Source organism: Dermochelys coriacea, chromosome 9, assembly GCF_009764565.3.
Source record: "Dermochelys coriacea isolate rDerCor1 chromosome 9, rDerCor1.pri.v4, whole genome shotgun sequence".
NCBI lineage: Eukaryota > Metazoa > Chordata > Testudines > Dermochelyidae > Dermochelys > Dermochelys coriacea.
The window spans coordinates 51,173,787-51,201,167 of record NC_050076.1 but is presented as its reverse complement, the minus strand read 5'-3'; the positions used below and the strand labels follow the sequence as shown (position 1 = coordinate 51,201,167).

Here is a 27,381-nt window from a genome sequence, read left to right as displayed (position 1 = left end):
GACAGGCATGACTTGCCCTTGGTGAATCCATGCTGACTGTTCCTGATCACTTTCCTCTTCTCTAAGTGCTTTAGAATTGATTCCTTGAGGACCTGCTCCATGAGCAGGTGTGTGTCCTTTCACACCCCGAAGCGAAGCAACCCCCAACGCTGCAAAGCTGACAGGAAAAAGAAGCATGGGGAAAGCTCTCTCTGGAAAGCTCTCTCCCAGCACTGGAGTTGTGACTACACAGGCACATCAAAACACTGCCGCAGCAGCACTTTAACATTGGCTGTGTAGACACACCCCTAGTTACCATGAGTAGAACAAGAGACTAGGTAAGTTCCACTGCTCTTACCTTCTCTCCCCCTCCCCCTTCAGTAGGGTTAAGCTAAAACTAGATTTCTAAGACTGAAGTGGCTTTTTATCGTAACCTTTGTGAGGGTTAAGTACTATCATTAACCTTCAGTATTGCCCTTTGTGTCTGTATGGTGTGTACATGTTACAGGAACTATCAGCAAAGGCATATCCACTTACATATTCATGATACAGCAATTTTTCATAATACCACTTCACTATCAATCAGAATTCATAAATTTTATAAATGTGCTCCCAAATTTTCACAGCCCTATGAAGGAAATTGTCTCAGTGGATTTTAAATGACTAATATAGGAAGGAGTGCAAGAGACTGCTCCAATGGGCTCTGTTTGTCAAAGTTCCAGCACTTGAGCTGTATCTGGCCAGTGTATCTCATAAGTGGGGATATTCAGAGACCACTCAATAGAAAACCAAGCTATTTTACCAGATGGAAACACTGTTTGGTGAGATCAAATTGTGTCTAAAAGGGAAAACCTATTGATGTAGGGAGTGGAGATTGGGTAACAATAGTGGGAAGGAAAAAGAGTTAGGGAATACAACTGAGAGTCAGACAACCCTAGGTTCTCCTCGCAACTGCCATTAACTTGTTTTTTGACCTTGAAAGAGTCAGTTTCCTTATCTGTAAAATGGACATAATGCCTTTACAAAATGCTTTCAGATTTTTGGCTAAGCCACCCCTGGCACAGCCATCACAGAATGCCAGGGCTGTGGTGGCACAGCCTCTTCACCTCCCAGCTGGGAGTGGGCATCCACTGGAAGTTTTTGCCTATTTATTATGCACCGTTCAGGTTCCCGGGTGGCTGAGGTGGCGTATCCGCTACTCAGCTTCCCAGGTCCCTTGGACTCCTCAGGGAGATTACTGATGAACCTGGGAAGCTGAGCAGCAAATACCACCCCCTCAGCCGCCCCAGCACCTGCATGGCACATATCAAAGCTCAGCATTCTCCACCCACCACTGCCTGGCTGCTCCTCTCCAGCACTCCCGTCCCTGCCCCCCATCTCCGGTGCCCATAAAAACCACACCAAAGGGACCAGGCACAGAAAAAAGTCTCCCCTCCAATATACACATCCACTGAGGGGCTGGGACACACTGGGGGGGGGAGAATGGCTAGAGACAGACCCCCTTCATAAAGACACTGGGGGCAAGGTAGGGTCACATGTCAGGAGCAGAGCAGAACTAGTGCAGCCATTCATATTTTAATCCTTGCTAGTAAACAAACACTGGAACAATCAGCCCTGGGAGATGAGGAGGGAGGCCTAGCAGGGAGGAGTTGGGAGGGAGAGAATGGATACATGCAGCGAGCGGGGAGAGGGACAAGCGAAGGAGGGGGCAGGGCCTGGGGTGCAACGGGGGTGGAGTGTGGGCAGGGCTATGGGTGAAAGAGGCAAGAGAGAAAGTAGCCTCCTTGAGAGGAAGTTACACCCGCCGCCAAAACCCAGTAGATCTAAAGCAGCTGAATGACCACTCCCCACTAGTTAGACAGGAACAGTAAATCTGATAGACAAAAAGCTCCCTAGAACAATGTCCTAAGCACTCAGGGGTTTTTTTATTTGTTTTTCTGCTTACACTTTCTGAAAAGAGTACATTCACAATATGGGCTTCCACGGGAAGAAGAACACAGGAATGACCACACTGGGTCAGACCAATGGTCCATCTAGCCCAGTATTCTGGCTTCCAACAATGTCCAATGCCAGATGCTCCAAAGGCAGTGAACAGAACAGGTTAATTTATCAAGTGATCCATTCCTAGTCACCCAGTCCTAGCTTCTAGCAGTCAGAGGTTTTGGGACACCAGCCACATGGGGTTGTGTCTCAGACCATCTTGGCTAAAAGCCTTTGATGGGTCTATACTTCATGAACTTATCTATTTTTAACCTAGTTATACTTTTGGCCTTTTATATATAATCAAAAATTGATTCTTAAAATAAGTAATTTGCAGTCTGCTTTCAGAAACTTCCTCCCATGAAAAGGGGGTGGGGGGGGAAAGAAATTGGTCAATAATGCAAAATAAAGACAGTGTTAAGTTTGAGCAGGACTGGAATATAACATCATAAGTCATGTTTTAACAACCAGGATAATTACTTTTCAAATTCCAATATTACAATTTTGGTTTTTAGAAACTACATAGATAATTACTAAAGAAAAATATGTAACTACCATAAGCATTTGTTTGCATAAATACATTTAAAACCGTTATAGTATAAAGAAAAAGAGTACTTGTGGCACCTTAGAGACTAACAAATTTATTTGAGCATAAGCTTTCGTGAGCTACAGCTCGCTTGCTGTAGCTCACGAAAGCTTATGCTCAAATAAATTTGTTAGTCTCTAAGGTGCCACGAGTACTCTTTTTCTTTTTGTGAATACAGACTAACACGGCTGCTACTCTGAAACCTGTTATAGTATAGGATCTCAGTTCAGGTGTGCTGGAACAGTTTTTATAGTGGGGATGCCGAGAGCCTCTGAACCAAACTGTAAATGCCATAAATGGAAGCCACTTCAAGCCAGGAGGTACGACAGCACCCCTAGTTCCAGTGTCTATGCCTCAGTTACATACTGGCTTAAGTACGTGAAATGAAAGAAACTGTAAAGAATGCTAAATCAGCTTAACTGACAGCTTCAAGAAGCCTCTCTCTTATCAAGGTCAGACTCATCTGCCCAGTTAGAAACATCATAAAGAGCTCAGCATCAAGAAGTAGTCTTCAGCAGCCCTGATGTTCCAGCTTCCACAACTGCATTCCCAGTGAGACACATACAGGAAGCATAACCTGAGGGCAAACTACCCAAAAGAAAGAGTTATGTTTAATTCTTTTGAGTTGAGCAAGATAACTTTTATCTTTAATAAGGTTTTTACTAAAACATCCAAAGTGTCTTGGTGTATATAAACAGTATTAAAACTAGGTCAGAAACTTATTACAGATAGCCATTCAGGGCACAATGCAAAGTCTGGGTGTTTCCCCAGGTTTTCCATAAGGGGGTGACTGAGCACGGACTCATTGTTTGCAAGGCAGGTCCCATAGCGGCCGTTGTGCCAGTTTCAGTTTAATGGATGAGCTGTATTTCCTGTCGATTCCATATGCCTTGAGCTTTCTGAACAGCTCATGGAATACAATAAAAAGACTGAAAAATACGCTATGTGTCTATCAGCTCCAGGGCTGGGAAGAAAACCAGACATTGTTTGTGAAGGGGCTGCATGCGGCCTGGGCTGAACTGCTGCCTGCACACGGAGTACACCCAGTGGAAAGACCAACGCAGGGCACAAATCGCCACTGGCCTCTTCAAGGGCAAGATTCCCAGGCTGGTACTCAGTGCAGACCCCCTGTATGCTGCCTGCTCCTCAAATGGCAGCCTGACCATTTTGTATCCCAGCCTGGGCAGTCTGTGTGTGCAGGCCAGAGATCAGCAGCTCTGTCCTCTGGTCCCAGTTCAGCAAAGCACTGAGGCATTTAATTTAAACACTCCCTTAACCATTTAGTAGATTTGAAACAAGCTAATTACAGAAAAACTGTTTTAATTTGGACCAGAAATCTACATTACATTTTCTTCACCGTAACCTATTTCATAATATTTCTAGATTTTTTATTTATATATAACCTTCAAAACTATTTTAGTATTTCCTTATCGATATTTTCTAAAGCGATTTATGAATTTTCCAAAGACCACTATTTCATGGAAAATATGTGTCATTTCAGCTATTCAGTTTCCTTTTAACCTAAATTAAGGATAAGTATAAAAAACATCATGCATAAACATAACCTTACTTTTAAGCAGTCAAGGTGTTATCAATATATGCCACATGTAAGAAGAGTAAACCATGTATGAATTGGGCTAAAAATTATTTATATTGAGTACATTTAAGAAAGGTACAGTTCAAGAACAGTTATTTAGTATGTCCAGACTACTTGCAGCATTCCATTTTATTGTCTTTTAAATGACGCTGAGGCTGATTTGTGCATGAAAACTTAAGGTGAATGGAAATTTGACATGTTGGCAAGTTCATCAGTTTATATAAAGTGTTTGTAGATGTCTTTATTACACCACCCCAAGAACAGAAAGATTAGCAGGGAAGAGCATCTGTCAGTACAGAGGCACATTGTGTGGAGACTCAGCATAAACAGGTACTATTTTAGGCCTGTCCACCTTGAAAGTGTTTTCATCCTTTATTCCTCCTCATATAACTGCAACAAAACATGGAGTGATTGTTTGTGTCCTTTTCATACTGCTCAGGATTGTGCGATTTTGCTGCCCGTTTCATATTCCCTCTCTCTACTTAAGAGCCTGTGTATGGTGGTGGTGATACACCCAAGGATGATTAGACAGCAAGGCCTTCAAAATTCTGGCCAACTTTAATTTCTCTTTTCTCTTCAGATTATTTTCCTCAGACCCTTCTTCTTACTAACTGTGTCCCTCTCCTTCACATTCCTCTTCAAAACATGCTGTCTCTATGAAGCCATGATTTAAGGACTTCAATAGCTCAGACATGGGTGAGGTTTTTCATAGGAGTGGGTGGGTGAGATTCTGTGGCCTGCGCTGTGCAGGAGGTCAGACTAGATGATCAGAATGGTCCCTTCTGACCTTAGTATCTTTGAATCTATGAATCTATGTGCCTAACTCGAACCACATGAGTAGCCCTGTTGTCGTCCATGGGTTTTCTCACATGCTTAAAGCTAAGCACATGCTCAGATGCCTGTATCTTGCTGAATCAGGGCCAAACATCCCGTGCCATGAATACGCTGTTCTGCTCGCTGTCCTCTGCTCTCCACACTGCTGGGCCTCACAACCCAGCCAGAGCCTGAAAATGGCCCCATTCTCTCCCCCACCCCCAAAGAGACATGCATCCTCATCTCACCGTCATGGAGTGTAAGACCAGAAGGGATCATCTAGTCCCAATCACAGGCCATTGTGTTTCAATCCGAACACCCCTGCATTGAGCCCAGCCACTTGTGTCTGACTAGCACATCCTCCAGAAAGGCAGCGGTACTATTTCCGGGGACTGATGTAATTTTTCTATTTGCCACATAACTAATTCATGCTTTGATGAATGCTGTCTGATCGCCTGATTTTGGGCTCTCTACTTTACACTTCTGTTAGTGCCTGTAGCAGCCATATGGTAGATCAGGATGTCCTGACCATTTCCCGGTGGTGTTCCTAGCATGCGGGACCTCACTAGTTCTCCTAGCCTTGGCCTTCTCTGGAGTTCTGGGGAAGTGGAAATGCCTCTGCAAGCCCAGCTCCTGGGAGCTCTGCATTTATCCCTTCTTTGTATCTCTGTTGTGTGCCCACAGGCCCCACCCAGTCAGGGCACTGGGCTGGGTCCATAATGCGGGGTGTCAGTTAGTGTCTAATGCCTGACTATGTCTGTCTGTTTGCCTGCAGTGTGACGGAACGCTGCTGGACCTGAGCAGTACCTCGCTGGAGGGCATCGCCGTACTCAACATCCCCAGCATGTATGGTGGCTCCAATCTCTGGGGCGAGACCAAGAGACAGCGCAGCTATAACCGGATGAGCAAGAAAGTGCCCGAAAAGTTGCACTCCACGGTGGTCACTGATGCCAAGGAACTCAAATTCTGCATCCAAGGTGAGCCGCGTACGCCATCACTCCCAGTGCATGGAGAGGCTGGGGATGGGAGGTGGTAGGGCTCGATAAAGCACAGAGGGGAATGACTGAACCGTGCACATATCTCTGTGGCACTTTGGTCATGGCTTAAAACAGGAAAATGAGAAAAGTTTCCCAACAATATGTTTTATGACCGAGATTGTTTCTTTCATGAACATTTAACTGGCCCAAAACAGAGGTAAATCCACACTGCCCTCATCCCACCTCCTTCCCTTCTCTCCTGGCATAGGACCTGTGGCACCCAAAAATCTTTATCCATTTGTCGACCCTTTGGGCGTTGAAAAGCCCTGGAGAATGGTCAAAAGATGGTTCCTTTGACTATCCTGAGATGGCCCCATGTGTACAAGGGGGTTAATACTGCCTTTCTCCAACTCAAAGACCATCTCTCCCTATGTGTATGGAGGGAGCAGGTGGGTTACCCCCCATTCCCTGGGTGCGGGTGGGTGGTGAATAGAGTGCCCTGGGTGTGGATGGGGGCAGGATCAGCTAGCCCGGGGCCTTCAGTGCCAGCCAGCCGGGGTGCTGTGGAGCAGAGCGGGCAGGGAATTGATTAGCGATAACCCGGGGGATGGTGTGGGGATTGTTGGACACAGATCTCAGTTAGGTCAGCATGAGGCTCAGGGCCTGGTGTCAGTGTCTGGGCTCTGTCTGAGGAAGCTGTTTGCTGATTGCACTGCACAGGGGGGATAGAGGGGGCTGTCAGTGACCTTCCGAGGCACTGTAGGGTGACCAGGTGTCTGGTGTTTTACCAGAACAGCCGGTCGAAAAGGGACCCTGGCAGCTCCAGACAGTACCGCCGACCAGGCTGTTAAAAGTCTGGTCGTCGATGCTTCGGAACTAAGGCAGGCTCCCTACCTGTCCTGGCTCTGCACTGCACCCTGGAAGCAGCCAGCGGATCCGGCTCCTATGTGGGGCGACTACAGGGTCCCGCGTGCTGCCCCTGCCCCGAGCACTAGCTCCACACTCCCATTGGCCAGGAACCTTGGCCAATGGGAGCTGCGGGCTCGGTGCCTGTGGGTGAGAGCAGCACGTAGAGCCGCCTGCCATGCCTCCGCCTAGGAGCTGGACTGGCTGACTGCTTCCGGGGCGCAGCATGGAGCCAAGACAGGCAGGGAGCCTGCCTTAGCCTCATTGCGCTGCTGACCAGGAGCCGCCAGAGGTAAGCCTGCGCCCCAACCCTGAGCCCCCTCCCACACTCTGAACCCCTCTGCCCCAATCTGGAGCCCCCTCCTGCACCCCAAACCCCTCATCCCCAGCCCCACCCCAGAGCCCACACCTCCAGACAGAGCCCTCACCCCCCTGCACCCCACCCCCCTGTTCCAGCCTGGAGCTCCTCCCACACCCAGAACTCCTCTGCCCTAGCCTGGAGCCCCCTCCTACACCCAAAGCCCTCATCCCCAGCCCTACCCCAGAGCCCACTCCCCCAGCCGGAGCCCTCACCCTCACCCTCTCCCACACCCCAACCCCCTGCCACAGCCCAGAGCCTTCTCCTGCACCCTGAACCCCTCATTTCTGGCCCCACCCCAGAGCCCGCACTCCAGGTTAGAGCCCTCACCTCCTCCTGCACACCAACCCGCTGCCCCAGCCCAGTGAAAGTGAGTGAGGGTGGGGGACAGCAAACCACCGAGGGACGGGGACTGTAGTGAGCGAGGGGCAGGGCCTCGGGGAAGGGGCAGGGCAGGAATGTGGCCTCAGGGAAGCGGGGGGACTAGGGTGTTCGCTTTTTTTGCAATTAGAACGTTGGCAATCCTAAGGCACTGGCTGGGGCTTCCTGGCTTGTTTCCTCCTGTTGTCTGTGTGGCGGGGCGAGGGCAGGTCGGGGGCAGCAGGACTGGCCGTGGTGGGGCCCCAGGTACAGACAGAGCTGTCATGGGGCTGGATTACCACAAATCGGTGGTGAAGAGCTCGGGCCATGGCAGCGAGCTAGGGGCCTGCGAGCGTTCTGGAGCCCCTGAGCTCCGGGCTGTGGGCAGCTGCTCTCCGGAGCAGAGGTAGGTGACTATTAACATGATCAGTTGAAACACAGGCGCAGGGTTCTTGTGGGGAGGGAGCGCTTGAGAGGGAGGTGCAGCCTGCCGTGGCGCTGAGTCCTGACAGCACGGAAGGGGGCAGCAGGACAATGTGAGGTGCTGCCTGGCACTTCAAACGTTTGACCCCAGAGGGCAAAGGCTGGGGCGTTCTTGGCAGTGCCCTGGGAGGCCAGAATTCCTCTTCCTGCTGGTGGAGTCTCGCTGGGGGATGCAGGTGGTAGCTAGCGACTGCTGTTGCTGGAGCAGTCATTGCGGCTTCGAGGGGAAAAGCAGGGATTGAAACTGCGGAGCTCGTGCTGTTACACTCCCTCCAGGCCCCTACTGCAGTGTCGCCAGCTCTGGCATCTGCATGTTTCATGATAGCTGGTGATTTTCTGCAAGCCCCAACTCCTAGAGTCAGGTGATTGTGTGAGAATCTCAGCTTGCCTTTCTAGCCCTCCTGGTAGAAAAGAAAACCTGCTGAGGGCGACCTAGCAGCTCAGAGACCAGAAGACAGAGAAACAACATTTATTGTGATTTAAACTCTCATGATTTCTAAGCCAATCTCATGATTTCTGGGCCCTGACTCAGGACTTTTGCACACTTGGGGTTGGCACAGCTGTGGGGGACTAGGGAGGGACTTCGAAGGTGCCTGAAGAAAGCTCTGCATCTGCTATTCCCTTGACAGTGGCCTGTGAAAGCAAGCTGCATTTTGCAGTACGCTAGCTCCCCTCTCTTGGGGCCCTGATAGGCTGCTACACAGTATGACTGAGACAGCCATGGGAGCAGCACAAACTGGAGGGGCACTGCCCATTGTTTAAACCTCCTTAGTCAGATAGCGGGCCTGACTCCCTGTGGCCCTGCGTCTGGTGTGGCGATTTCTGCCTGCGCCAGCTGTGCCCAGGGGAGATGGCTGCAGAGGTGCAGGGCAGTGGGGAATCAGGCCCAGTGTAGTCACACCGGCGTGTATAGCTCCTCCTATCTGTTTGTGGCTAAGTTCAGAGGGCCCAAACTAAACACTTGCTTTGCAAATCTTGTCCTCCATAGGAGGACACAGACCAAGGGCTTCAAGAGAATTATACCCTCATCCCTTCCTGTTTTAATTCCATCCTTCATCCAGACTTGGGCATGGAGATACACCCTTTGCGGTGTGAGAGTCAGTGCTAGTGACAACGTCAAAGTTAAGGGAACCCAACAAAGAGGAGGGCATCCTGCCCCAGAGGCAAAGGACGGGGAATAAACAAACACAAATTTATTAGAAAGCCCTCTGGCTGCTTGAGAGAGTCAATACAATAAACAAACAGAACCCCATGTGTTTTTCAGCCTTCTCAAGTTTTAGTCTAGCCTCCAGTCTCCCATGAATTGGGGATTATTATATAACACAGATTGTGTGCGTTCACTAGATATGAATTGAGTCAAATGCTTAACTACTAGTCCTGCTAGCCCATAAATCCGGCGGGGATAGCTCTGCAGATTGCCATTCAATATCTCGGAGCAAAATCTTTAAATATAGGGAGATGCTGGGGATTGTTCCTGAAGGTGACATTTAGATTTTCTGGTAAGATCCAGGCCCAGGGTTTCTGTGATAGGGCTCTGTGAAGTGCTTCCATAGGGCTAGGAAGACAGAGGAACTTCAGAGCCCCAATGTGCAAAGGAGAAGATGGTATAAAGGGGCGGGGGGGGGGGTGTAAATTAACTAGCCACTGGGTGTTTGCAGGAAGAGAGAGCTGCTACAGGAGGGGTGGGTTCCACCCTAACACAAGTAACTCCAAAGAGCATGCACAGAAAACTAGCAAGGCTTTGTGGAATTATTTTAAGTAGGAGCTGGGAGAGAGCTGCTGGGTGCGAAGGTGCAGCAGAGGCAAACAAAACCTTCTGTCCAGGTGTCAGTGAGACACAGCTATCTCTAAACTCAGTAAAGTGTAGGGCAGAAATTACAGCTGGAGAAGGGACAGGTTGAAATAAGAGAAAAAAAGCCCAGAAAGTAGTGAGTTCAGCGTTAAATAACCTGCATCTAGAACTAGCTGTTCTGAGAAACAATGATGCTGAGATACTGCTTCTGTAACTCTTGTCCCAATGTGATCTGACCATCCATTAAAAGAAAAGGAGTACTCTAAGGTGCCACAAGTACTCCTTTTCTTTTTGCGAATACAGACTAACACGGCTGCTACTCTGAAACCTGACCATCCATTGTTATCCAGAGAGTCATCCATTGTTCTGGGTGATTAGACTGAGCTACTTCTTGGAGCTCCCTCAGCACGGCACTCAATGCCCTATTCTTTGGGACGCTGGTAGCACAGCCCTAGTGGCATGTTTGTAGTTATGACTTGGAGCCATACGGAGTAATGTGTGTGATCGGGGTATCTTCCATACTGATCAGGCCCCCACCTCCGAGAAGGTGAGCACCTCACGGTCTCTAATGTGTTATCTTCACCCGCCCAATAGGAAGGAGCATGATAAAGGTCTCACAGTAATGAATGGGAGAGAGAAGTGCTCCTATTCCTCCTGTCTTATAACTAAGGCTGTGTTTCTGTCACAGAAGTCCGTTGACTTCTTCAGTGGCTGACTCTGGGGCTAACCAAGCAGATCAGGCAACCCCTGGGCCAGCCGCTGCTGGGACAGTTTGGGTGTGGGAGGGGGCTCAGGGCTGGGGCAGGGGGTTGGGGTGTTTGGCAGCACTTACCTTGGGGGGGCTTCCCAGAAGCAGCCAACATGTCCCTGCAGCTCCTAGGCAGAGGGGTCAGGGGAGCTCCACGCACTGACCGTGTTCCCAGCACTGCCCCCCACAGCTCCCATTGGCTGCAGTTCCTGCCCAATGGGAGCTGTGGAGCTGGAGCTCATGGTGGGAGCACCATGGGAAGCCCCCCGACCTTCCCTCCCACTAGATGCTGCAAGGACACATGGAACCAGGTAGGGAGCCTGCCAGCCTTGCCAACCCTCCCCCCAGCACCAGCAGGGGGTCTCCGCCCACCCTCTCCAGCACAAGCGGGGGTCCCAGGACACCACCCCCCAGCACCCGCAGCACCCTCAGACCACACACCCCCTCCCCCCCAAGCACCCGCAGACCCCTGCCCCAAGTTTTAGTTAGGGGTATATAGTACAAGTCATGGACAGGTCACGGGCTTTGAATTTTTGTTTACTGCCCGTGACCTGTCCATGACTTTTACTAAAAATACCCGTGACTAAAACGTAGCCTTACTCATAACACAAGAACAAGGGGATGTTCAATGAGATTGAAAGGTGGCAAATACAAAACTGATCAAAAATACTTTCTTACCCAACACATTATTACCCCTTGGAACTCACTGCCACTTAATAACTTTGAAATCTAGGACTTTGTAGGATTGATAAAATGTCTCTTACTATGTGTATGCACAGCACCTAGCACAATGGGATCCTGATCTTAGTGCTACTGTAAAACAAATAATAGATAATACCAAATGATAAATAATAGGCAAAGAGTAACTATTAATGGAATGATGGCAGATTGGAAGGAGGTCTCAAGTGGGGTTCCACAGGGATCTGTTCTGGGTCTGGTGTTATTTAACATCTTCATTAATGACCTGGATGTAGGAATAGAGAGCACACTGATCAACTTTGCAGATGACACAAAGTTGCAAGCACTAGGGAGGACAGAGCTAAAATTCAAAGGGATCTTGATAAATTGAAGAACTGGGCTATCGACAACAAAATGAAATTCTACAGGGACAAATGTAAGGTGCTGCACTTAGGCAAGAAAAACCAAATGCACAAATACAGAATGGGGGATAACTGGCTTGGCAGCAGTATGGCTGAGACAGATCCGGGAGTTGTAGTGGATCACAACCTCAACATGAGTCAGCAATGCGATGCTGTTGCAAAAAAAGCAAATGTAGTGTTGGGTTGCATTTAAAGAGGTATAGCATGCAAGTCACAGGACGTGATAATACTGCTCTGCTCAGCCCTGGTTTGGCCTCAGCTGGAGTACTGTGTCCAGTTTTGGTCATTGCTGTATAAAAAGGACATAGAGAAACCAGAAAGGATCCAGAGGCGGGTGACAAAGATGATCAAAGGAATGGAAAGCAAGCCATAGGAGCAAAGGCTGAAGGAACTGGGTATGTTTAGTTTGGAAACGAGGAGATTGAGGGGGACCATGATAGTGGCCTTCAAATATTTGAAAGGCTGCCGTAAGAAAGATGGAGAAAAGTTGTTCTCTCTTGCCACAGAGGACAGGACAAGAGGCAATGGGGTCAAACTACAGCATAGCAGCTTTAGATTAAATCTCAGGAAAAGCTTCCTAACTGTAAGAACAGTAGAACAATGGAACAAACTGGAACAAACTAGGGGAAATCTTGGAAGCTCCTTCTCTGGAGGTTTAAAAAGGAGGCTGAATAGCTATCTGTTTTGGATGGTTTAGACCAGTGATGGGCAACCTGCAGCACATGGGCCACATGGGCCCATGAGGGTAATCTGATTGCAGGCCACGAGACATTTTGTTGATGTTGACCATCCGCAGGCATGGCCCCCCGCAACTCCCAGTGGCTGCAGTTCACTGTTTCCACCAGTGGGAGCTGTGGGAAGCGGTGGCCAGCGTGTCTCATGGGCCACAGGTTGCCCACCACTGGCTTAAACACAACAAATTCTGCGTCTTGGCAGGGGGTTAGACTAGCTGACCCTTGTAGTCCCTTCTCGCCCTGTGGTTCTATGAGTCTGTGCAGTTTCAGGGATCTTCCTCGAAAGCATCTGTTACTGGCTCTGTCCCCCAGGCTACCTGTCCAACCACCTGCTTTGGAGGAGGGTTGTGTGCTGGTGTTCCTGACTGACCAGATTTTGTAAAGAAAATCATGTGGAATATGTGCAGGGGGAGCAGCTGCCAGGGCAGGCAGCATGATGGGACTCCATTTCAGCCACTGTCTCTCTCTTCTCACAGCCCCCCTGTGGATCTGGGGCTTGGATCTGACTGCTGAGATTCAAGGAACTAACTGGCTGGTTTTTGGCCAAGCTGAGGGGAAGCAGAACCCTGCAGAGAGATCATTGCTGTTGACGGGTGCATACACAGCATGGACAAAATGACAGCTGTGAGTCAGGAGAGCTCAGGTTGCTCTGCCTTTCCTGTTTTTCTGCTCCTCGAGGCCCAGTTGGGACCATTGCAGCTCACTGACTGGGACTGGGAATTGATTCAGCCCCAGCTTCTGACTGGGGTTGGCCTTGAACTTTGACTGTGAAACACTGGGGAATCCTTCTCCAGCACATGGGAAGGAGCTGAGTCCCAGACAGCACCATCAGTGGCTAGGATGAGCATTGCCTTCCTGACACCATTCGCTGGCATGCACATGCAGAGACTGGATCATGTGCATGTGTGCCTGGATGGCCTCCAGAGGCCTTTGACAAACATCAGTAACAAATTCGGAAGCCGCTCAGGGGAACATTGATTATTTGGTCCAGTTTCCAGGAATACAAGAAGTTTTTAAAAGCTCCAGGATTGGCTGGTTGGGCTAATGAGCCCCTGCTTCCCATGGCTCTCCCCAGCAGCACTAAATCTTGCCATTTTCATAGTCACATAGTTAGTGTGACTCTGTGCTGGAGTAAACATGGTAGAGCCTGCCTTTGTTCATCACTCATCCCGCACCACCAGTGGGGCCCGGATGGGTTCACTTGCACCTGTAGAGTTGGTGGCTTTTCTTAATTTGACGAGGTCAGAGGCAGACAGTGAACCCCTTCTACTGACAGTCTTCTCTAACGTATTGCATTTTACCATATGAGAGCACATTTCCTAGTCACAGTTTGAAGACCCTGCAGCAGAGTTTCCGCAGATGTAGCACGGATTCTCCAAACCATGGCAGAGCTCCTCTGTTCAAACTTCCAGCCAGTCTACTTCCCATGCAGCTGCCCCTAGCTGCAGGGCAAAAGGTTCCCCCAAGCACAATTTCTTTATGGAGATTAGTGCTAGCTATGTATGAGAGAGCCCCTCCCGGGATAAACTCTTAGGAACTATAGTCTGTATGTATCAGACTAACAACTCTGCATGATTTGTAAGAACACGGGCTGGGGCTGTCGCTCCAAGTCACTGGCCCCAGATCTGTCCTGGGGCTGAGCCCTTTGCGGCTCGGGGTTTGCTTGACATAAAACAAAACAAACAGGGAGCTATTTCATTCTGCTTGGATGTGCCACATTTGAAAGGAACATCTGCCTTTGGGATAATAGATGAAACAATGTTACGATTGCCTGTAATCTCAAAGTGCTGTAAATAATAAAGCAAGTGCAGAGTTATTAAGTCCAGCCCAGCCACGATGTGGCAGTCACCTGCAATAGCCTTTATGTTTCTTCCTTTTGCAGGAAGTCTCACCTCTGCTAGCTTTCATAAAGGCATTGATTGGAGAAGTGGATGAGAGTCTCTGCAGAGGTAAAGCTGAGGACCATCAATGTCTATTAGCCAGGATGGGCAGGGATGGTGTTTGCCAGAAGCTGGCAGTGGATGACTGGGGTAGATCACTTGATAATTGCCTGTTCTGTTCATTTCCTCTGAAGCACCTGGCATTGGCCACTGTCAGAAGACAGGACACTGGACTAGATGGACCTTTGGTCTGACCCAGTATAGCCATTCTTATGTTCTAGGTTTGTTTTCCATTATGAGCCCAATAGTGCCCTTTCCTTTATAGTCCTTAAAAGGTCCTTGCCATAAATGGGCTGTGGTGAGCGGAGGGAATTGTTTTAACTAATTGAGGAGATTCAAGGAGGCCAGTTTTGAGCCAGGGGATCCAGACAACATAGATGTTAAACATGTTTTGACATCCTTGTAATCGTGAGGGGAGGGGCGGGCGAGAAGGTGTTGTTTTTGTCAGTGCTAGTTGCGGAAGAGATTGTCTTATAAACTTCAGATTGGGGACCTCTGGAAGAGCTCGGTAATACCTGCCAGCCTGGGATGAACTGGGGAGGGAAAAGCCTATTTGGGAAGGCATCTGCTGTAGAATTAGCATCATCACGTGGCCAGTTGGCTCTGGCAGAGGGTGCCAAAATGACTGGTGAAACTCAAAGCTTTTGCCAACAAAACCAGCCAGATGCTCATGTAGCCAAAGCCTTCAAGATGGAACACGATCATCAGGGAGGTTTGCCACTTGGGGTGAGCTGAAAAAAGATTGGGAAAATACAAGCCTGACACCCCCCGCCAGCTTCATGCCCTGCCTTTTTGCCTGACGCAATGCAGCCACCAGTAGCCAGAGCAACAGAGCACGAGTCTGTGGTGCTCCATAGCTCCAGGGGGAATAGGTATTTGTGGGAGGAAGGGCAGGGAAGCAGTGGCCCAACATCTACCAAGATCCCCATCACTGAGCAATTCTTAATAATTTGTTGCTCCATTTGGCCCTGGACCTGCCTGTTTAGAATCATTACAAGGAGTACAGAAGAATGGCCCTACTGGGTCAGACCATCGGTCCAGCTAGCCCAGTATCCTGTCTTCCATCAGCGCGTGGTGCCAGATGCTTCAGAAGGAGTGAACAGAACAGGGCAATTATTGAGTGATCCACTCCATGTCATCCAGTCCCAGCATCTGGCAGTCAGAGGTTTAGGGACACCCAAAGCATGGGATTGTGTCCTTGCCCATCCTGACTAATAGCCATTGATGGACCTATCCTCCATGAATTTATCTAGCTCTTTTTTGAACCTAATTATACTTTTGGCCAGCAGCCTATTAATTTCACTGGGTGACCCCTGGTTCTTGTGTTTTGTGAATGGGGTAAATAACACTTCCTTATTCAACTTTCTCCACACCAGTCATGATTTTATAGACCTCTATCATATCCCTCCTTATTTGCCTCTTTTCTAAACTGAACAGCCCCAATCTTTTTAGTTTCTCCTCTATAGAAGTTGTTCCGTACACCTAATCATTTTTGCTGCCCTCCTCTGTACTTTTTCAAATTCTAATATATCTTTTTTGAGATGGGGCGACCAAAACTGCACACAGTGTTTCAAGGTGTGGATGTACCATGGATTTATATAGTGGCATTTTGATATTTTCTGTCTTATTATCTATCCCTTTCCTAATGTTTCCTAACAGTCTGTTAGCTTTTTTGACTGCTGTTGCACATTGAGCAGATGTTTTCCGAGAACTATCCACAATGACTCCAATATATCTCGAGTGGTAACAGCTAATTTAGATCCCATCATTTCGTATGTATAGTTGGGGTTATGTTTTCCAAAGTACATTGCTTTGCATTTATCAACTTCGAATTTAATCTGCCATTTTGTTGGCCAGTCACCCAGTTTTGTGAGATCCCTTTTTTACTTTTCACAGTCTGCATTGGACTTAACGATCTTGAGTAGTTTTGTATCCTATACAAACTTTGCCATCTCACTGTTTACCTCTTTTTCTAGATCTTTTATGACTATGTTGTTGAACAGCACTGGTCCCAGTACAGAGCCTTGTGGAACCCTGCTATATACCTCTCTCCACTGTGAAAACTGATCATTTATTCCTACCCTTTGTTTCCTGTCTTTAACCAATTACTGATCCCTCTGTTTGTCAGAGATCTAAAGTATTTTTCTGCAATAAGCTTGTAAAATGTTGAGAATTTCTGTACCAGTAGGGGGGACGGATTATTGAACATGGGAACTTTGTTAGAGTAGTAAGTGAGAGGACCTAATGCATCTGCTTGTCTAGACCAGTCTCTGATTGGGAATTCTATCACCTAGAATATCATACTGGATTGGATGCTCTGAGTTGTGATAGGTCTGTATTTTATTTTAAATGTTGATTTATGACATTGGCCTCTCAGTATCTAGGTGGGTGATGCTTCAAGCAGAGTGTGGTAATATCTGACTCAACTGAACTGTAACCATTTGACTGTAACCATTTTTGAATTTCAATGGCAAGCCTTCGAAGAAGAGATGGTCAAAACTCCAAATTTCTGTTTTGTGGGATATTTGGACATTTTGAAATTTGTTTTCATTCCCAAATTGGAATGCAGACAAATACGTTCAAGTTTCCCCAGAAATGAAAAAATGCCAAAAGTTATTGCTTTGAAATTTTTCATTTTGAAATTTTGTTTCAATTTTTTTTATATAATTTTTATTATTTAATGACATGTCAGTAGTAAAAACAATGAGGAGTCCTTGTGGCACCTTAGAGACTAACAAATTTATTTGGGCATAAGCTTTCGTGGGCTAAAACCCACTTCATCAGATGCATGCATTTGAAGATGAAAGATTATGCCCAAATAAATTTGTTAGTCTCTAAGGTGCCACAAGGACTCCTCGTTGTTTTTGCTGATACAGACTAACACCGCTACTACTCTGAAACATGTCAGTAGTAGTAGTGCATAACATGACATTAGACAAGCAAGTATTTTCAATCTCCTAGCAAAATGATTCCAGGTTAACACAAGGATACTGAAAATAGCTGCTCTACGAATTAGTACTCTAAGTGCTTATCCTATTTTGTTTCAAAGTGTCAAAATATTTCATTATAACACACACAGGAAATGAAAATATGATCTAGAGAATAAGACAAACAGTAGTAGTAGCAGCTGCTCTTACTGATTTTAAAAAGACAAATATAATAGTTGAAATATTCTGTCTTTATGAGACATCAGTACTAGTTGTACAGAATATGATGTAGTAGGACATTCTTTACATCAGTGGTTCTCAGCCAGGGGTACATGTACCCCAGGGGGTACTTAGAGGTCTTCCAGGGGGTACATCAACTCATCTAGATATTTACCTAGTTTTACAACAGGCTACAGAAAAAGCACTAGCGAATTCAGTACAAACTAAAATTTCATACAGACAATGACTTTTTTATATTGCTCTATATACCATACACTGAAATTGCAAGTACAATATTTATATTCCAATGAATTTATTTTATAATTATGTGGCAAAAATGAAAAAGTAAGCAATTTTTCAGTAATAGTGTGTCGTGGGACACTTTTGTATTTTTATGTCTGATTTTGTAAGCAAGTAGTTTTTAAGTGAGGTGAAACTTGGGGTATGCAAGTCAAATCAGACTCCTGAAAGGGGTACAGTAGTCTGGAAAGGTTAAGAGCCACTGCTTTACATGATGCAGCATGTGATTATGTAAAAATAATAAAAAATATAGAAGTGAAAAATTCATAAAATAAAATCATGAATGAAATATCAATATTTTTCCTTTAAAAAAATCCCAAAAAATTGTTTAAAAATATGTTCACAGGAAAATTCATTGAAATCTGTATAGTTTCATGACAAATTTCTGTTTAGTAAAAATGCCACATTCCGACAGAAAAGTGTTTTGACAAAAAAAAATCTGAGCAGTTGTACTTCTAAGTGACCTTCCTAGGGCCCTTGCAAGGTTTGGATGTGTCAACAGGACGCCTTTCACAGTTCAGTGGTACGGTGCCCTACACTACCTTGGTAACTGGAGTATTTTATCTGGTTTGGAGTTTTTTTATTGAAATATTTACTTTTCTTAATGATAGCAGAGAGACAAGGTGATGTATCTCACCCAGTGCACTAAATGCCGCAACAACAACTATGTGGGTGAAACAAATCACTTTGCTCTTGAAGGAACTCACACAGGAAAATGATAAAAGACACAAACGTCACTTCACCTGTGGGGGAACACTTCTCACAAACCGATATCTGACCTGTCAGTCATTGTCCTCAAAGGAAACCTGCACAACACCTTAAAAAGATGAGCCTGAGAGCTTAATTTCATAACTCTGCCAGATCCTAATAATCATGGTCTTAATAAAGAGACTGGATTTATGGCTTGTTACAACAGTCTGTAACCCCCCTTTTTTTTTGTTCTATGATTGGAGGGGTGTTAACTGGCCGCTTCACCTTGAATGGTTTCTTACAATATGTGTTAATGGCTTATGCTAAACAATCTGTTCCACCTTGTATGTAGCTGTGACAGTCGGTGTACCTTTCGCAGAGCTCTGTGTAGTTTAAAAGCTTGTCTCTCTCCCCCAACAGAAGTTTGTCCTATAAAAGATATTACCTCATCCACCTGTCTTTCTAATACTCTAATGATAGTGTCATTTTGTTAACTGGTAACATTTTGCCATTTTCAAAATGGTTTAATTTGACATTTGAGAATAGTATTTTCTGCATTGCTTGCTCCACAAGGAGAAGACAAATGGTCTAATGAGTCCCAGCAGTGGGAAGTTGTTGCATTCAGCAGAACCTCACTAATCTGCACTTTGGCAACCTGCAAGGCCACGCCAGAAATGGATTTTCAAGCTCTGTGGTGGATTGAAGCTGGAATTGACAATATTTTCCTGTTGTGCTGGGCTGGTGCTCCCACTTGCCCCACCCCATTCTTTCTGCAAGGCCTGAGGCGGTGGGTATGGCCTGCCAGGAGTGATGTGGGGAGATGCCTGGTGATTTTGATTATGTTGGTGTTGAGTTATGTGATTTTGGTGTTATTGGTGGGTCATTTTATGACGGGTTGGATCACAGAAACCCCCTTTGGGACTGCCACCTGATGTGTCGAGACTACCTCTGAGCCCTTTTTCCGTGGCACCTTGGGACTTCAGAACCCTGCCTGGTTGTGCCAGATACACTAGCCTGCTACAAACACAGACTCAGATCTGAACCACATCCCCCAAATGCTGCAGGCTTAACTGAAAACAGCTTAAGAAGTGTTCCTGTCTCCAACACTCAGATACCCAACTCCCAATGGGGTCTAAACCCCAAATAAATTCATTTTACCCTGTATAAAGCTTATACAGGGTAAACTCATAAATTGTTTGCCCTCTATAATAGTGATAGAGAGATCTGCACAGCTGTTCCCCCTCCTCCCCCAGGTATTAATACATACTCTGGGTTAAATAATAAGTAAAAAGTGATTTTATTAAATACAAAAAGTAGGATTTAAGTGGTTCCAAGTAATAATAGACAGAACAAAGTGAATTATGAAGCAAAATAAAATAACACACGCAGGTCTAAGTCTAATACAGTAAGAAAACTGAATACAGATAAAATCTCACCCTCAGAGATGTTTCAATAAGCTTCTGCCACAGACTGGACGCCTTCCTAGTCTGGGCACAATCCTTTCCCCTGGAACAGTCCTTGTTCCAGCTCAGGTAGTAGCTAAGGGATTTCTCATGACTGCAGCCCCCTTTGTTCTGTTCCATCTCCTTATATCTTTTGCACAAGGCGGGAATCCTTTTCCCTTTCTGGGTTCACACCCCTCCTTCTAAATGGAAAAGCACCAGGTTAAAGATGGATTCCAGTTCAGGTGACATGATCACATGGCACTGTAAGACTTCATTACCCCCTTGCCAGCACACAGGTATACAGGAAGACTTACAAGTAAACAGAGCCATCTACAGTCAGTTGTCCTGGTTAATGGGAGCCATCAAAATTCTAAACCACCATTAATGGCCCACACTTTGCATAATTACAATAGGCCCTCAGAGTTATATTTCATATTTCTAGTTTCAGATAAAAGAATGATACATACATACAGATAGGATAACCTATCTGTAGATTATAAGCTTTGTAATGATACCTTACAAGAGACCTTTTGCATGAAGCATATTCCAGTTACATTATATTCACACTCATTAGCATATTTTCATAAAATCATATAGAGTGCAACATCACACATTTGTTAAAGGATTTCCATGGGTGCCCAGAGCAGTGGACAGGTGCTTTTCTATTGTATATTGGTAAATCTCAAAATAACTGATGTCACTCTTCCAACAGGCAAACCTCTTATCACTCCAGGAACCTAATAACACCCTAGAAAGGTGCTAGGCTGCTTACATTTGCTTGGTGATGCTGGTGCATGTCCAGTGGCAGATTAACCACTGGGTGAACGGGTCCCGTGCCTAGGGACCCCCAGAAAAATGGTCATCCTAGCACCCCGCCCATGCTCCGCCTTGGGCTCCTGCCGGGGAGCAGGGGTTGGGCACAGGGGCTTCCCCTGCTCCACCTGCCTGGTGCTCCTGCCGGGAAGCGGGACAAGCCCCTGCATCCCAACCCCACTCCCTGGCAGGAACTTCAGGCAGGTGGGTGGAGTGGAGCAAGCCCCCATACCTGACCCCATTTCCCCAGCAGGAGTGCTAGGCCGGGGGGGAGGAGAGGGAGCAGGGCAAGCCTCTGTGCCCGACCCTATTTCCCCAGTAAAGCACACCGGAGGGTGTGGTGGTGGGGTTGGGACTGCAGACGGAAGGGGTGAGGAGGGGGCCCCCACTTGCTCTGGCCGAGGGCCCCACAAAATGGCAGTCTGCCTCTGTACACATCCTTCTTTCTAATGTCAGTAGCAGCTTCTTCCATCAGCATCAGACTGCTGTGACAAAGCTCTGTCCTTGCCTCTGTGGGTACTGCGTTTCCTGGCGGATTTTGCTAGCCTCAGAGACTCACTGTGACCCTGCACGTAACCCTTCTCTCTCTAGAGACAAGGGTCACAGTCTACTGAGCCATTTTCATCATAAGCCAGCGAGGGAAGTGAGAAGAAGTTATCCTTCCTTGCACAGTCTCTGTTGTCTCCCAGTCTCAGTGATTAATCAGGGGGCAAAGGTGGGGGGGGAGCCTGGGCCACCCTCTACTCCAGGCTCCAGCCCAGGGACCCTAATAGTATCAGCTATGGTAGCTGACCTTTTAGAAACATGGCATGCACAATTCCCTAGGCTACTTCTCCCACAGCAGCCCTCACTTCCTCAAGCTCCACTTCACCCTTACCTCAGGGTCTCCTTTCTTGTGCCTGATATGGTGTGTACTACTCAGCCTCTTCAACTGCGCAACTTCCTCCCACAGCTCCTGACATGCCCTCCCACCTGACTAACAGGGAGGCTTTTAACTAGTTTCAGCCAACCCCTGATTGGCTTCAGGTGTCCCAATCAACCTAGCATTCTCTCTGCCTTCTGGAAAGTTCTTAATTGGCTCCAGGTGTCTTAATTGACCTGGAGCAGCTGCCATTTTACTTATCCTGGTACCAGGGATTTGTTTAGCCTGGAGCTAATATATCTATCTCCCACTACTCTTCCATAGCCATCTGGCCTTGCCCCATCACACTGCCCATCCTCGCTGGCTCAGCTAGTGAACTTCAGGCAGATGGATCTCCTGTTGGCCGAATGCCCAAGTTGATTCTGGCTCATAATGCTCCCACAGGACAGTGCTTCTCTGCCGTGGGAAAGCTTATGTGCCAGAGGGCCCCCCAGCCTGGTCCCCAGATGCAAGTTCAGAGCAGTGCCCTTAGACTCAGCCACAGCATCTAAAGCCCCATGGGACCAAACACTTACGTCCACATGTCCGTCAGGCCAGCTCACAGGCAGCACCTTCATTTCTGCCCAAGGGAAAATCATTACAAGTACAGCACTTTACTGGTCGGCTTTTCTTTTGCCCCCCGAGTCCATACTCAGTGACCATCATGGTCGCTCACCCGAACATCCCGGCAATTCACATCGTGCCATACCTCGGTGGTTGGCTAGGGAAGGTGCAGGTGCTACAGGAGGTGAGAGCTGGCTTGAGAAGACCTGCTCTCACCTCCAGGCTAAGGATATACCACGTGAAATCCACCTTTGCACTCGTGTCTGTTGGGGAGACCATGGAGTTGGTAATGGCAAAGGTTTGCCTGCCGCGAGGAGATTTCCAGACCTACTCACAAATAATCTGTTGGTAGGTTCTCAGCTTCAAAACCAGGGGGGTACCTGAGGTCACTGGCTCAATGGTGTTGTGCATCTCGATAACCCCAGTCGTCCAGCTGAGAGGAAGCTGCCTCAGGAGAACAATTGAAGCAGCAGAGTGTCTGTTCCTCCTGGCGTGAGGGACCAGCCCTCGGGATGTTTGCAGAGTGGTTCTCTTTGACCTACCAGTCTCCCAGGAACCAGGCCTGCAAGGCAGGAGAGGCTGCACATCTGGGCCAGTGGACAACCCACAATTTGAATGCCTATTGCCTTGGGCAACATTAATGGTAAGCAGTAGTAGCAGCCAGGGGGCTGGCAGAGGTCCCCAGCGGAGACAGTTGGAGCTCAGTGTGCTCCAGTCACACTCCCTACACTGGAGCTGCAGGCAGCATGTGGTATGGGAGTCAGCTGTGCTGGGAGTGAGATGTGCCCTGCAAAGGGAGCAGAGTGGGGCTGTGAACCCCCATGGAGAGTCTCCAGCACAAGGCAGTGCAGACGTGCAGAGCGTTCTCTAGCGCTCAGGAGTTATCGTAAAGATGCTACTGGATTTCTTTGGCCAGCCTGTTTCTGTGAGTTCCTGTCGCTGTTTGTTCCTCTGTGTGGCTACAAAAATGCTTCTAAAATGCAATCCACTTTCCCTGTGAACAGCAACTAAAGGCACAAGGTCATCAAGAGAACCTTCCTGAGGAGAGTTCACCAGCTTTGATATCGTGTGGCCCATCCCTGGGCAAGAGGGGCTTACGAGCACCGTTGGTGCAGGTGGGATTCCTATGGGGGGAAGGCAGGACATCTTGGATGTGACTAAGCTTTCAGACTGTGCATGAATGAAACGCAGACAGGGTGAGGCTGGAGAGTTCGAAATCCACTGGCTTCCTCCATTCAGGGGCCTCCTGCCCCAGCCGAAGAAACAAAGCGAGAGCTTTGCAGCTTTGAACTCTTCCCTTTCTGCTCCATAGCTGGACCCTGCTGCCCTAGGTAGACTGATGTCTGCATCCTTCTCCGGCCATCCTGTCCCAGCCCCATTTATAGTCAGTTACCTAGTGCGACTTTTCGGCACTAAGTTGGCTATTAAATGAACCCACTCTTCCTGGGCACTTTGCCAACGGCTGCCCAGTATCAGAACTGCCTCTTGTGAGCAAGCGGCCTGAGAGACTAACGCAGACCCTGCACTCCTCTGCCAGCTTCAGCCCAGGGCATGGTGCAGGCAGGATACTTGTTGATATGATGGATGGTCTCCTCTTGCTCTCAGCCAGGGAGATGCCATGTAGCTGCATCCTACAGGGCTTCTCTGTGGCTTGCCATATCACTGATATCAATATCCATCTATACCGAACATCAAAATGTTACTGTTAATGGAGAATCATTATCCAATGGGGGCATTTCCCCCGGGAATCTGTTCTTGCCCCACTGCTGTTCAGCTTCTTGATCAATGAACTGGGAGGAAATACAAAATCACTCACGGCTGGTAAAATCTGCAGCTGATCCAAAGCTGAATGGAGTGATAAATAATGCTAAGGGCAGTTACACAGAGCGGGCTGGACAACTTGGTAAGCTGGGCCCAAGCCAACATGCATTTTAATGCAGCCAAAGGCAAGGGCATATATCCAGGAACAAATAGCGTAGGCCACATTTTCAGGGTAGAAGATTGTATTTTGGACAGCAGTGACTCTCACCTATCGAGGGCTCCTGGCTGCTAATTGCAGAACAGAGTCCCAGCCCTGACATCCTTTTGGTCTCCTTAATGCATTCAGAGACCCACATAGACACAATAGGGAAATATGCCCCCTTCTGCCTGTGGCTGGCCTGAAGACTGAGCCACACCCAATCAAATATAGACCTGTTATGGTGATCTGACACCTGGGACCTGTGCTGGTTACTGGAGCTTGCGAGACTGGATTGAAGAGTGAACCAAACCCCCTAAAAAAGCTTTCACTGGTACAAAATGCATCAGCCCATTAGCTTAGCAAGGCAGGTTCCTGAGAGCACATCGCTCCTCTGTACAGAAATATGCTTGGGGGCCTTCAGAAAGCAAGTTACATTCCCTGATTCTCATAGTTCGTCTGCCCCAACCCCAGCCCTTCAGCCTAAGTTAGAGCCGCTTAGGGACTGCTCTAACCACTGCCAGCTACCTGTGGTCCCTACAGGACCACACAACATGTGAGAAATGATGGAGTGCAGCTGTGCTGCACCTGCTCCCTTGCTCCCAATTAACCCCTCCCATCCTCCACACTGCAGGAAGAAGGGCAGTTGGTGCAAGAACTGGCAACACTACCGTCCACCTGCTCAGTGCTCCTCCATGCCATGCCAGTTCTCTGCTGGCCAAATCCTGAGTGGCCAGAACCGGGGCAGAGAGACTGGACCATTGCATTCCGTTTGGGGAAATCTGTGGTCTCTTCCTATCTGAGGAAAGGGACTGTCTGAGATCACTGAGCACACCCCACAGGCTGAGGACAGGGGGCCTCCACTCCAAAGGGGATGTTGTTATGTGGGAGATGCTGACCAGAGAAGAAAGGCTCTTACAGAGCCACAGCACTGTCTGGTCTAATCAGAAAACAAGCATTTGTCTCTCATCTCAACATTTCTCTTCTCTGCCTCCCTCTTTCCTCTCTTGGCACCCTCCTCTTTCTCAGAGCCCCTCCCTTCACTGCCAGAGCCTCTTCCCAGGAAAGCTGAACAAGTCTTCTCCAAGCCATTGCAAGTGGCTGCTTTTTCAACCCCGGCCTTTGAAGTCCTTCTGGATATCATCAGCATTTCATTGCCTGCAAGGGGGAGCTTTGGTTTGAAAATCCAGACAGGACAATGCATTTCTGTCTTTGTCAAGAGTGCACAGCCCAGGGGCAAAGTGGGGTTGGCATGGATGAACATGCAGGTGCTGCGGAGGAGCAGAAACCACATCCCGGCTAGGTTAGGCACAGGCCTTGTGGAGTAGTGAATAGCAGCTGTAACTCAGCGAGGGTATCAGACTGTCTCACTCACTATACGGGCACATGCACGTGGCATCGTGCACTCCAGTCCTTCTCTCGCCTAATGAATGGAGCAGCATTCATACCCACCTCCAAGGGAAGTGGTAAAAGCATCATCCCCCCAAGTTTTTGCCAACGGACCAGACAAAACAGTGGACAGTCTAATGTAGCGGGGAATGGAGCATAGAACTGAACAGATTGTTCCCATCGCTAATTCCAGCTTATGCTGCCGGGGGTCAATTCAACAGCAAGGTCTTAAGAAATAAATACAAGTTTATAAACAGGTCCTCATCCTGCCTGGCTCAGTGGGTGAGAAACACGACAGTTGTGAGTTGGGTGGCGCACACCCCCTTTGCACAGGTGCAGATGACCGCACAAGGCAGCAGGGGCAAGGTATGCGAGGGATAAGTGGAAGCATTGGGAACCTTCCCCGTCCCACCTTGTGCACCCAGAGATACCGCATTCCTGTGCTCAGGACATTTCCAGGACTGCTTCCTGCTAGTGCTCTTGGGTGAAGGGCCCTGAGCCCTAGTGCCCTATGCACTAGCCCACAGAGTAAGCCGGGCAGAGCAAGTCCTTACCCATATGCAAAGTACACAGCTGCGAAGGGCACCAGAAAATTTGGGGCGCCACATTTCCTGGTGCCCTGCGCAGCTGTGTGCTGCTCCAGCCCCTGCTCTGGCTCTTCCCCAGGGCCCCCACCCCTACTCTGCCCCAGCCCTGCCCCTTCCCTGTCCCCACTCCCCTGAGTGCTGCAGCTGGGCTGGGCCCCTGCACTCACCAGACCCCCTGCCCCCCCCCAAGCCAACCCCCTTCCCTCCCCTCCTTAGAGGCCTGGGGCCATCCCACCTGCTCCCCCCCACAGAGGCCTGGGGGCACCCCCCACCCCTCCCTGCCACAGGGGGGCTGCATAGGGCCCTGTAATTGCTAGGGACAGCCCTGAAGCCAGGGCAGCAGGTCACACCATCATCAAGGCTAGTGAAGCCTGTTCTCTCTGGTAAATTGTGTGGTAACATCACACATCCCAGGGGAAGCTGGGCTCCGACATGCTACCAGTTAGCTGCTCTGGAGACTGCATATGAGGAGATACCTGGCCAGGAATTCTCTTGAGAGCAGAACCTCTCTAAACAACACGTACCTCTCTGCAGCTGCTCCACTTGCCTGTTGTCTGGGGTCTATGGAGGATGACAGCCAGATTGCCAGAACCCTGCAGCTTCCTGGAATCCCCTGGAAACCCATTCCCAAGGGTTCTCCCAGTTCTAGCAACTTATGTTCAATGCCATGTAACATGGTCTCAGCTTGGTTTGTTCCAACAGGGCATATCCCAGGGTCAGGTATTCTAGAAGATTTTGTGGATGCTGTTGAGGTGCTTGCTCCACTGGGACTGAGAACAGTTCTGGTATTCAGTGAGCACCGAAGATTGGCTACAGGCTACAGAAAATAGGGGCCAGACTAGATGCTTTGATCTTAATAAAGCCAGAAGGGACCATTGTGATCATCTAGTTTGACCTCCTGCATAACAAAGGCCAGAGAATTTCATCCGTTGATACCTGCACCACGCCCGGAACATCTCACTGAGCTGAATGAAGCTCTTAGTCATTGATCCAGACTTGGTGACCAAATGATGCCATGTGTTGGAGAATTGGAAACATCCCTTGGGAATCTGGTCCGTGGTTAATTATTCTCTGTGTTATCTTATTTCCCGTTTGAACTCTGCTGAGTTCACCTTCCAACCATCGAGTCTGGTTCCACCTTTAACTGCGAGAAATCTCCCCGTGTAGGTACTTAAAGGCCATGATCAAGTCACCTGTTTACTGTCTCTTTGATAAGTGAAATAAATAACCATTGGC

The 27,381-nt window shown here is 48.1% G+C and overlaps 1 protein-coding gene across 4 annotated transcripts in view; it reads left to right on the top strand.

The window, feature by feature from the left end:
• DGKG (diacylglycerol kinase gamma) overlaps positions 1-27,381 on the top strand; it is a 156,602-nt gene that overhangs the window by 108,240 nt on the left and 20,981 nt on the right. For all 4 annotated transcript variants that reach the window (XR_006274008.1, XR_006274009.1, XR_006274007.1 and 1 more), the window contains one exon: positions 5,731-5,932. Coding sequence is in view for 1 of the 4 variants with exons in the window: in XM_038416720.2 (XP_038272648.1) it covers positions 5,731-5,932 (202 nt within the window). In the remaining 3 variants the exon portion in view is untranslated. The remainder of the gene's footprint in view (positions 1-5,730; positions 5,933-27,381) is intronic.